Source organism: Oncorhynchus kisutch, unplaced genomic scaffold, assembly GCF_002021735.2.
Source record: "Oncorhynchus kisutch isolate 150728-3 unplaced genomic scaffold, Okis_V2 scaffold3917, whole genome shotgun sequence".
NCBI classification, from domain to species: domain Eukaryota; kingdom Metazoa; phylum Chordata; class Actinopteri; order Salmoniformes; family Salmonidae; genus Oncorhynchus; species Oncorhynchus kisutch.
In genome coordinates this window covers 252,434-265,022 of record NW_022265862.1, presented here as the reverse complement: position 1 = coordinate 265,022, position 12,589 = coordinate 252,434, and the positions used below count along the sequence as shown (strand labels likewise).

Genomic DNA, 12,589 nt, shown 5'->3' with positions numbered 1-12,589 from the left:
GTCTCCGGGTTTTGTCTGACATCCATCTGAATGTAGTGGAAGCTTCCCGGTTCCGCTCCTGACAACCCTGGACGGATTCGTGTCGACTGCCCAGAGTCCGCGAATTCAAGTCCGCTGTCTCCCGTTATCAGCAAATCTATCGTTTCCGAATAATAATAATAACAAGAGTACGAGCCAGAAGCTCTGTTAAAACCAAGGTAAGATAACAGTCAGCATGCGGACTGTGGAAGCGGGGAAGCGGGGAAAGGCTCGTAGGAAAGTTTGGGGCTTTGGTTCAAGAGAGGAGGCCTCGTTTTTTATACGGCGAGATTAAAATGTTATTTTCTTAGCAAATTTTTATCGTTCGTAATCTTGTTGATTATTATTATTTTTCTTATGTACATCGAAGTATAAATAAAAGACTAGATAATATATTGTGTTGCTAAGTGGTTTAGGTATCGTAACGTTACATGCGAAAATTTTGGACGAGTTATTTAGGGAACATTAAGGGATTGTCTGTAAAACTGTCTATCACACCTTGCTCCTAAATACAGAACTAACTCATCTTTAATGAGTATGGCCTGTTATATTGTATAAAACGCTGTTATTCATTCACGTCTAACAGTTTTGTGAAATGTAAGATGCATCTTATTCTACCAAACAGGTAGCATTGCTAGCAGCTCGCCGTGTAGTGAATGGTTAATAACGAGCTGAGAGAGAACATGTTTCAGCCTCATCAGTAGAGAGAGAGAGACCGTCAGACCAACCTGAGTCATGTTGAATTTCTCTCTCTCTCTGTCTTTGTCTCTCTCTCGATCTTTGTCTCTCTCTCTCTCTCTCTCTGTCTCTGTCTCTCTCTCTCTCTCTCTCTGTCTCTCTCTCTTTGTCTCTCTCTCTCTCTTTGTCTCTCTCTCTCTCTTTCTCTCTCTCTCTCTGTCTCTCTCTCTTTGTCTCTCTCTCTTTCTCTCTCTCTCTCTCTCTCTTTGTCTCTCTCTCTTTGTCTCTTTGTCTCTCTCTCTCTTTCTCTCTCTCTCTCTCTCTCTTTCTCTCTCTCTCTCTCTTGGCTCTCTCTCTTTGGCTCTCTATCTTTGGCTCTCTCTCTTTGTCTCTCTTTGTCTCTCTCTCTCTCTTTGTCTCTCTCTCTCTCTCTCTCTCTCTCTCTCTCTCTCTTTGTCTCTCTCTGTCTTTGTCTCTCTCTCTCTCTCTCTCTCTCTCTCTCTCTTTGTCTCTCTCTGTCTTTGTCTCTCTCTTTGTCTCTCTCTTTCTCTCTCTCTCTCTCTCTCTCTCTCTCTCTCTTTGTGTCTCTCTCTCTCTTTGTCTCTCTCTCTCTCTTTGTCTCTCTCTCTCTCTTTGTCTCTCTCTCTCTCTCTCTCTCTTTGTCTCTCTCTCTCTCTCTCTTTGTCTCTCTCTCTCTCTCTTTGTCTCTCTGTCTCTCTCTGTCTGTGTAGCCGGTGACCAGTGAGACTGACCACCCAACTCCCATCAACATGTCACTGCACCAGTTTCTGCTTGAGCCCATCACCTGTCACGCCTGGAACCGGGACAGAACCCGTATGGACCAATGCTTTTATTATAGAACAAAATCACATACTTTAAATATACACTATATATTATTATTATTATTATATTAAATATACACTAAATATTATTATTATTATATTAAATATACACTAAATATTATTATTATTATATTAAATATACACTAAATATTATTATTATATATTATTATTATATTAAATATACACTAAATATTATTATTTATATATTAAATATACACTATATATTATTATATATTAAATATACACTAAATATTATTATTATTATATTAAATATACACTAAATATTATTATTATATATTAAATATACACTATATATTATTATATATTAAATATACACTAAATATTATTATTATTATATTAAATATACACTAAATATTATTATATATTAATATACACTAAATATTATTATTATTATATTAAATATACACTAAATATTATTATATATTATTATTATATTAAATATACACTATATATTATTATTATATATTAAATATACACTAAATATTATTATTATATTAAATACACTATATATTATTATATATTAAATATACACTAAATATTATTATTATTATATTAAATATACACTAAATATTATTATTATATATTATTATTATATTAAATATACACTATATTATTATTATATATTATTATTATATTAAATATACACTATTATTATTATATATTATTATTATATTAAATATACACTATATATTATTATTATTATATATTAAATATACACTAAATATTATTATTATTATATATTATTATTATATTAAATATACACTAAATATTATTATATATTAAATATACACTAATATTATTATTATTATATTAAATATACACTAAATATTATTATTATATATTATTATTATATTAAATATACACTAAATATTATTATTATATATGATTATTATATATTATTATTATATTAAATATACACTAAATATTATTATTATATATTAAATATACACTAAATATTATTATTATATATTAAATATACACTAAATATTATTATTATATATTAAATATACACTAAATATTATTATATATTATTATTATATGATTATTATATATTATTATTATATATTATTATTATATTAAATATACACTAAATATTATTATATATTAAATATACACTAAATATTATTATTATTATTATATTAAATATACACTAAATATTATTATTATATATTATTATTATATTAAATATACACTATATATTATTATTATTATATATTAAATATACACTAAATATTATTATTATATATGATTATTATATTAAATATACACTAAATATTATTATTATATATGATTATTATATTAAATATACACTATATATTATTATTATATATTATTATTATATTAAATATACACTAAATATTATTATATATTAAATATACACTAAATATTATTATTATTATATTAAATATACACTAAATATTATTATTATATATTATTATTATATTAAATATACACTATATATTATTATTATTATATATTAAATATACACTAAATATTATTATTATATATGATTATTATATATTATTATTATATATTATTATTATATTAAATATACACTATATATTATTATTATATATTATTATTATATATTATTATTATATTAAATATACACTATATATTATTATAATATATTATTATTATATTAAATATACACTAAATATTATTATATATTAAATATACACTAAATATTATTATTATATATTATTATTATATATTATTATTATATATTATTATTATATTAAATATACACTATATATTATTATTATATATTATTATTATATATTATTATTATATATTATTATTATATTAAATATACACTATATATTATTATTATATATTAAATATACACTAAATATTATTATTATATTAAATGTACACATACTGATACAACGTCAAAACGTATCGAAACACATCCACAGGTCATCTAAATGTTTATCTACCGACTCTTCTGTGATCTGGCCTTCTTCCTCCTCTTCTTCTTCCTCCTCTTCCTCTTCTTCCTCTTCTTCTTCCTCCTCTTCTTCCTCCTCCTCTTCCTCCTCTTCTTCTTCTTCCTCTTCTTCTTCCTCCTCCTCCTCTTCCTCCTCCTCTTCTTCTTCTTCCTCCTCCTCCTCTTCTTCCTCTTCCTCCTCCTCTTCTTCCTCTTCTTCCTCCTCCTCTTCTTCCTCCTCTTCTTCTTCTCTCCCTGTAGAGATCGCCATCAGTCCCAACAACCATGAGGTTCACATCTATCAGAAGAGCGGTAACCAGTGGGTGAAGAGTCATGAGCTGAAGGAGCACAATGGACACATCACAGGTAGACTAGGCACAGGAAATGACATCACAGGAATAGATTAAAACCCATTTTATATTTAACAACGTCTGGACATTGATGTTTTTCAGAGGTTTACATTGACTCTCTCCCCCCCCCCTCCCTCTCCAGGTATCGACTGGGCTCCTAAGTCCGACCGTATCGTGACGTGTGGGGCGGATCGTAACGCCTACGTCTGGTCTCTGAAGGACGGCGTCTGGAAGCCCACGCTGGTCATCCTGAGGATCAACAGAGCTGCAACCTTCGTCAAGTGGTCTCCTCTGGAGAACAAGTTCGCTGTGGGCAGCGGAGCCAGACTCATATCAGTCTGTTACTTCGAGTCTGATAACGACTGGTGAGGACTAGACAGGACTGACTCATATCAGTCTGTTACTTCGAGTCTGATAATGACTGGTGAGGACTAGACAGGACTGACTCATATCAGTCTGTTACTTCGAGTCTGATAACGACTGGTGAGGACTAGACAGGACTGACTCATATCAGCCTCTGTTACTTCGAGTCTGATAATGACTAGTGAGGACTAGACAGGACTGACTCATATCAGTCTGTTACTTCGAGTCTGATAATGACTGGTGAGGACTAGACAGGACTGACTCATATCAGTCTGTTACTTCGAGTCTGATAATGACTGGTAAGGGCGGGCGGAGGAGGGGTTGAGAGAGAGGGGGAGAAGCAGGCTAAATAGTTTTGTACTCTTCAAATGTGTGTGTGTGTGTGTCAGGTGGGTGAGTAAGCACATCAAGAAGCCGATCCGTTCCACCGTCCTCAGTCTGGACTGGCATCCTAACAACGTGCTGCTGGCGGCTGGATCCTGTGACTTCAAATGCAGGTAGAGAGAGAGAGAGACCGTCAGAGACCATGTTTCAGCCTCATCAGTAGAGACCAGCCTCATCAGTAGTCTTTATACATTAGATACCTGGGTCTCTCAGTAGGAGTGTTGAATCTAGGATCAGGGTCTGTATTCACACAGCGTCTCTCAGTAGGAGTGTTGGATCTAGGATCAGGGTCTGTATTCACACAGCGTCTCTCAGTAGGAGTGTTGGATCTAGGATCAGGGTCTGTATTCACACAGCGTCTCTCAGTAGGAGTGTAGGATCAGGGTCTGTATTCACACAGCGTCTCTCAGTAGGAGTGTAGGATCAGGGTCTGTATTCACACAGCGTCTCTCAGTAGGAGTGTTGGATCAGGGTCTGTATTCACACAGCGTCTCTCAGTAGGAGTGTTGGATCTAGGATCAGGGTCTGTATTCACACAGCGTCTCTCAGTAGGAGTGTTGGATCTAGGATCAGGGTCTGTATTCACACAGCGTCTCTCAGTAGGAGTGTTGGATCTAGGATCAGGGTCTGTATTCACACAGCGTCTCTCAGTAGGAGTGTTGGATCTAGGATCAGGGTCTGTATTCACAATAGGTATTGATACGTACAGCCCCCTGATCAGTAGGTATTGATACGTACAGCCCCCTGATCAATAGGTATTGATACGTACAGACCCCCCTGATCAATAGGTATTGATACGTACAGCCCCTGATCAGTAGGTATTGATACGTACAGCCCCCTGATCAGTAGGTATTGATACGTACAGCCCCCTGATCAGTAGGTATTGATACGTACAGCCCCCTGATCAGTAGGTATTGATAAATACAGACCCCTGATCAGTAGGTATTGATACGTACAGACCCCTGATCAATAGGTATTGATACGTACAGACCCCTGATCAATAGGTATTGATATGTACAGACCCCTGATCAATAGGTATTGATATGTACAGACCCCTGATCAATAGGTATTGATACGTACAGACCCCTGATCAATAGGTATTGATACGTACAGACCCCTGATCAATAGGTATTGATACGTACAGACCCCTGATCAATAGGTATTGATACGTACAGCTCCCTGATCAATAGGTATTGATACGTACAGCTCCCTGATCAATAGGTATTGATACGTACAGCCCCCTGATCAATAGGTATTGATACGTACAGACCCCCCTGATCAATAGGTATTGATACGTACAGCCCCCTGATCAGTAGGTATTGATACGTACAGCCCCCTGATCAGTAGGTATTGATACGTACAGCCCCCTGATCAGTAGGTATTGATACGTACAGCCCCCTGATCAGTAGGTATTGATAAATACAGACCCCTGATCAGTAGGTATTGATACGTACAGACCCCTGATCAATAGGTATTGATACGTACAGACCCCTGATCAATAGGTATTGATATGTACAGACCCCTGATCAATAGGTATTGATATGTACAGACCCCTGATCAATAGGTATTGATACGTACAGACCCCTGATCAATAGGTATTGATACGTACAGACCCCTGATCAATAGGTATTGATACGTACAGCCCCCTGATCAATAGGTATTGATACGTACAGCTCCCTGATCAATAGGTATTGATACGTACAGCTCCCTGATCAATAGGTATTGATACGTACAGCTCCCTGATCAATAGGTATTGATACGTACAGCTCCCTGATCAATAGGTATTGATACGTACAGCTCCCTGATCAATAGGTATTGATACGTGCAGCTCCCTGATCAATAGGTATTGATACGTACAGACCCCTGATCAATAGTTATAATATATTACCCCCCCCCACCTCTCTCCCCAGGGTGTTCTCTGCCTACATCAAGGAGGTGGAGGAGAAGCCCGGCCCCACCCCCTGGGGGTCCAAGATGCCGTTTGGGGCGGTGCTGGCTGAGTTTGGGGGTGCCGGGGGAGGAGGATGGGTCCACTCTGTGTCCTTCTCCTCGTCTGGTAACAGACTGGCCTGGGTCTCACACGACTCCACTGTTACTGTGGTGGACGGGACCAAGGATCCACGTGAGTCTCTCTGGGGGGTTTATCTAACGCTGTGTATTCTAACTGTGTGTGAGTGGTGGAACTCGGTCGCTCTGTTCAATGATCTGTGTGTGTGTGTGTGGTGGAACTCGGTCGCTCTGTTCAATGATCTCTGTGTGTGTGTGTGTGTGGTGGAACTCGGTCGCTCTGTTCAATGATCTGTGTGTGTGTGGTGGAACTCGGTCGCTCTGTTCAATGATCTGTGTGTGTGTGTGTGTGTTTCAGTCCGTCTCAGTTGAAGACTGAGTTCCTCCCTCTGCTCAGTGTTCTCTTCATCTCTGAGAACAGCGTGGTGGCAGCGGTAAGTCTCTCCGTCTCTCTCTCCGTCTGTCTCTCTCTCCCCGTGTCTCTCTCTCCCCGTGTCTCTCTCTCTGTCTCGCTCTCTCTCCGTCTTAGCTCTCTCTCTCCCCGTGTCTCTCTCTCTCTCTCCGTGTATCTCTCTCTCTCCGTGTATCTCTCTCTCTCCGTGTATCTCTCTCTCCCCGTGTCTCTCTCTCTCTCTCTCCGTGTATCTCTCTCTCTCTCCGTGTATCTCTCTCTCTCTCCGTGTATCTCTCTCTCCCCGTGTCTCTCTCTCTCTCTCTCCGTGTATCTCTCTCTCTCTCCGTGTATCTCTCTCTCTCTCCGTGTATCTCTCTCTCCCCGTGTCTCTCTCTCTCCCCGTGTCTCTCTCTCTCTCTCTCTCTCTCTCTCTCCGTCTCTCTCTCCGTGTATCTCTCTCTCTCCGTGTATCTCTCTCTCCGTGTATCTCTCTCTCTCCGTGTATCTCTCTCTCTCCGTGTCTCTCTCTCTCTCCGTGTGTCTCTGTCTCTCTCCCCCTCTCTCTCTCTCCGTGTCTCTCTCTCTCCGTCTGTCTGTCTCTCTCCCTCTCTCTCTCTCTCCCCCTCCCCGTGTCTGTCTGTCCTCTCTCATAAATCAGAAAGGAAACCTAGTTGCTGTTCCGTTGTGATGACGGAGGGTCCCTGACGTCTGTCTCTCTCTCCGTCTGTCTCTCCTCAGGGTCATGACTGTTGTCCCATGCTGTTCCGTTGTGATGACGGAGGGTCCCTGACGTTTGTCTCTAAGCTGGACCTTCCTAAAGCCTCCATCACTAGAAACATCTCCGCTATGGAGCGTTTCAGAAACATGGACAAGAGAGCGACCACAGAGGACCGTAACACAGCCCTGGAGACACTGCACCAGAACTCCATCACGTAGGGGGCACACACACACACACTGCACCAGAACTCCATCACGTAGGACACACACACACACACACTGCACCAGAACTCTATCACGTAGGGGGCACACACACACACACACACACACTGCACCAGAACTCTATCACGTAGGGGGCACACACACACACACACTGCACCAGAACTCCATCACGTAGGGGGCACACACACACACACTGCACCAGAACTCCATCACGTAGGGGGCACACACACACACACTGCACCAGAACTCCATCACGTAGGGGGCACACACACACACACTGCACCAGAACTCCATCACGTAGGACCTACACACACACACACTGCACCAGAACTCTATCACGTAGGGGGCACACACACACACACACACACACACACTGCACCAGAACTCTATCACGTAGGGGACACACACACACTGCACCCGGTTATATTGTCTCTAATCTACCAAAGGTTTTGAGAATGACACAAATATTAATTTCCACAAAGTTTGCTGCTTCAGTGTCTTTAGATATTTGTGTCAGATGTTACTATGGATACTGAAGTATAATTACAAGCATTTCATAAGTGTCAAGTCTTTAATTGACAATTACATGAAGTTGATGCAAAGAGTCAAGGTGCTCCATCATGCTTGCAAAATATCAGTCTGTCCCTGATGTTTTTCCTGGAGGGAAGTGGCTTCTTTGCTGCCCTTCTTGACACCAGGCCATCCTCCAAAAGTCTTCGCCTCACTGTGTGTGCAGATGCACTCACACCTGCCTGCTGCCATTCCTGAGCAAGCTCTGTACTGTTGGTGCCCCGATCCCGCAGCTGAATCAACTTTAGGAGACGGTCCTGGCGCTTGCTGGACTTTCTTGAGTGCCCTGAAGCCTTCTTCACAACAATTGAACCGCTCCCCTTGAAGGTCTTGACGATCCGATAAAATGGTTGATTTTAGGTGCAATCTTACTGGCAGCAATATCCTTGCCTGTGAAGCCCTTTTTATTGCAAAGCAATGATGACGGCACGTGTTTCCTTGCAGGTAACCATGGTTGACAGAGGAAGAAAAATGATTCCAAGCACCACCCTCCTTTTGAAGCTTCCAGTCTGTTATTTGAACTCAATCAGCATGACAGAGTGATCTCCAGCCTTGTCCTCGTCAACACTCACACCTGTGTTAACGAGAGAATCACTGACATGATGTCAGCTGGTCCTTTTGTGACAGGGCTGAAATGAGGTAGAAATGTTTTTTGGGGGATTCAGTACATTTGCATGGCAAAGAGGGACTTTGCAATTAATTGCAATTCATCTGATCACTCTTCATAACATTCTGGAGAATATGCAAATTGCCATCATACAAACTGAGGCAGCAGACTTTGTTTAAAATTTATATTTGTGTCATTCTCAACTTTTGGCCTCAACTGTAGTGTTTATCTATGAGGGAGACCAGCGGGACTGTCTGACCCTGTTATATTGTCTCTAGTCTCAGAGGGACTGTCTGACCCTGTTATATTGTCTCTAGTCTCAGAGGGACTGTCTGACCCTGTTATATTGTCTCTAGTCTCAGAGGGACTGTCTGACCCTGTTATATTGTCTCTAGTCTCAGGGACTGTCTGACCCTGTTATATTGTCTCTAGTCTCAGAGGGACTGTCTGACCCTGTTATATTGTCTCTAGTCTCAGAGGGACTGTCTGACCCTGTTATATTGTCTCTAGTCTCAGAGGGACTGTCTGACCCTGTTATATTGTCTCTAGTCTCAGAGGGACTGTCTGACCCTGTTATATTGTCTCTAGTCTCAGAGGGACTGTCTGACCCTGTTATATTGTCTCTAGTCTCAGAGGGACTGTCTGACCCTGTTATATTGTCTCTCCTCTATCTATGAGGGAGACCAGCGGGACTGTCTGACCCTGTTATATTGTCTCTAGTCTCAGAGGGACTGTCTGACCCTGTTATATTGTCTTTAGTCTCAGAGGGACTGTCTGACCCTGTTATATTGTCTCTAGTCTCAGAGGGACTGTCTGACCCTGTTATATTGTCTCTAGTCTCAGAGGGACTGTCTGACCCTGTTATATTGTCTCTAGTCTCAGAGGGACTGTCTGACCCTGTTATATTGTCTCTAGTCTCAGAGGGACTGTCTGACCCTGTTATATTGTCTCTAGTCTCAGAGGGACTGTCTGACCCTGTTATATTGTCTCTAGTCTCAGAGGGACTGTCTGACCCTGTTATATTGTCTCTAGTCTCAGAGGGACTGTCTGACCCTGTTATATTGTCTCTAGTCTCAGAGGGACTGTCTGACTCTGTTATATTGTCTCTAGTCTATGAGGGAGACCAGAGGGACTGTCTGACTCTGTTATATTGTCTCTAGTCTATGAGGGAGACCAGAGGGACTGTCTGACCCTGTTATATTGTCTCTAGTCTGAGGGAGACCAGAGGGACTGTCTGACCCTGTTATATTGTCTCTCCAGTCAGGTCTCTATCTATGAGGGAGACCAGAGGGACTGTCTGACCCTGTTATATTGTCTCTCCAGTCAGGTCTCTATCTATGAGGGAGACCAGTCTGACTGTCGTAAGTTCTGCACCACGGGCATCGATGGAGCCATGACCATCTGGGACTTCAAGGTAACAGACACACACAGAGACACACACACACAGACACACAGAGACACACACACACAGACACACAGAGACACACACACACAGACACACACACAGACACACAGAGACACAGACACACAGAGACACCCACACACAGACACACACACAGACACACAGAGACACCCACACACAGAGACACAGAGACACCCACACACAGAGACACAGAGACACCCACACACAGAGACACAGAGACACCCACACACAGACACACAGAGACACCCACACACAGACACACAGAGACACCCACACACACACACAGAGAGACAGACACACAGAGACACATTCCTGGTCAGGTTCATTAATTAGTTGTCATCACATTGTGATTTTTTTAAAAGTAGAATGTAATTAATGATATTCACTGGAATGAAATGTTGACAGAGGACAACATGGCCCCCAGCTGAAGACCAGACTTAGTCAGTAGACTGTTATTGACAGAGGACAACATGGCCCCCAGCTGAAGACCAGACTTAGTCAGTAGACAGACTGTTATTGACAGAGGACAACATGGCCCCCAGCTGAAGACCAGACTTAGTCAGTAGACTGTTATTGACAGAGGACAACATGGCCCCCAGCTGAAGACCAGACTTAGTCAGTAGACAGACTGTTATTGACAGAGGACAACATGGCCCCCAGCTGAAGACCAGACTTAGTCAGTAGACTGTTATTGACAGAGGACAACATGGCCCCCAGCTGAAGACCAGACTTAGTCAGTAGACTGTTATTGACAGAGGACAACATGTCCCCCAGCTGAAGACCAGACTTAGTCAGTAGACTGTTATTGACAGAGGACAACATGGCCCCCAGCTGAAGACCAGACTTAGTCAGTAGACAGACTGTTATTGACAGAGGACAACATGGCCCCCAGCTGAAGACCAGACTTAGTCAGTAGACTGTTATTGACAGAGGACAACATGGCCCCCAGCTGAAGACCAGACTTAGTCAGTAGACTGTTATTGACAGAGGACAACATGGCCCCCAGCTGAAGACCAGACTTAGTCAGTAGACTGTTATTGACAGAGGACAACATGGCCCCCAGCTGAAGACCAGACTTAGTCAGTAGACTGTTATTGACAGAGGACAACATGGCCCCCAGCTGAAGACCAGACTTAGTCAGTAGACTGTTATTGACAGAGGACAACATGGCCCCCAGCTGAAGACCAGACTTAGTCAGTAGACTGTTATTGACAGAGGACAACATGGCCCCCAGCTGAAGACCAGACTTAGTCAATAGACTGTTATTGACAGAGGACAACATGGCCCCCAGCTGAAGACCAGACTTAGTCAGTAGACTGTTATTGACAGAGGACAACATGGCCCCCAGCTGAAGACCAGACTTAGTCAGTAGACTGTTATTGACAGAGGACAACATGGCCCCCAGCTGAAGACCAAACTTTGTTATTGACCAATGTGTTGTTGTCTCCTCAGAGTCTGGAGGCGTCCATCCAGGGGCTGAGGATCATGTGAAGGACCAGCTAAACCCCCCCCCCCCCCCCCCCCCCCCCCCCCTCCCGTTTCCCTGACAACCCCCCCCCCCCCTCCAAGCGGCCAGTAACAGTCTGACCACGCTAAGAAGTATCTGATTAAAAAAAGCACTGACTACACACACACACCGACACACCCACACCGACACCCTCTCTGAGCTGACATTACCGCTGATTGTTTATGTAAACGAAGGGTCATAGGTCAACTTGACGACCCTGGGATGTACCACATTCCACATCAGTGTGTGTTTTAACATGTAATAATAATAACAGGTGTCTCTGAAGCGACTTCGGCTCTACAACACTAAGTTACCATTGAAGGATGTGCTGAGTAGCCAATGTGACCAAATGACACACTATTCCCTATATAGTGCACTACTTTAGACCAGAGTCCAATAGCGGCTATCCTCTGTGATGTGTCCCTATGGGCCCATGGTGAGAAATAGTTTACTGTCAAGGAACTAGGGTGCTATTTGGGATGGTTCATTAGATGGAGGATGTTTCTATGATGTGTCTAATTCAGCTGCAGAAGAAATAAAGAATCAATTGACACTA

The 12,589-nt window shown here is 41.4% G+C and overlaps 1 protein-coding gene across 1 annotated transcript; it reads left to right on the top strand.

Moving 5' to 3' along the window:
- Positions 1–12,589, top strand: LOC116372104 (actin-related protein 2/3 complex subunit 1A-like). The gene is made up of 10 exons (XM_031821193.1): positions 1–197; positions 1,428–1,530; positions 3,751–3,855; positions 3,982–4,204; positions 4,592–4,699; positions 6,497–6,712; positions 6,952–7,027; positions 7,726–7,919; positions 10,427–10,517; positions 11,979–12,589. The coding sequence occupies exons 2-10, from the start codon at positions 1,467–1,469 to the stop codon at positions 12,015–12,017; spliced, it is 1,116 nt and encodes a 371-aa protein (XP_031677053.1). The 5' UTR covers positions 1–197; positions 1,428–1,466; the 3' UTR covers positions 12,018–12,589.

Bases quoted from the DNA above. Each gene is read 5' to 3' on its own strand.
- LOC116372104 (XM_031821193.1), top strand. From the start codon at position 1,467: ATGTCACTGCACCAGTTTCTGCTTGAGCCCATCACCTGTCACGCCTGG. The intron at 3,856-3,981 runs GTAGACTAGGCA...CTCCCTCTCCAG, and splicing joins GCACAATGGACACATCACAG to GTATCGACTGGGCTCCTAAG. The intron at 4,205-4,591 runs GTGAGGACTAGA...TGTGTGTGTCAG, and splicing joins TTCGAGTCTGATAACGACTG to GTGGGTGAGTAAGCACATCA.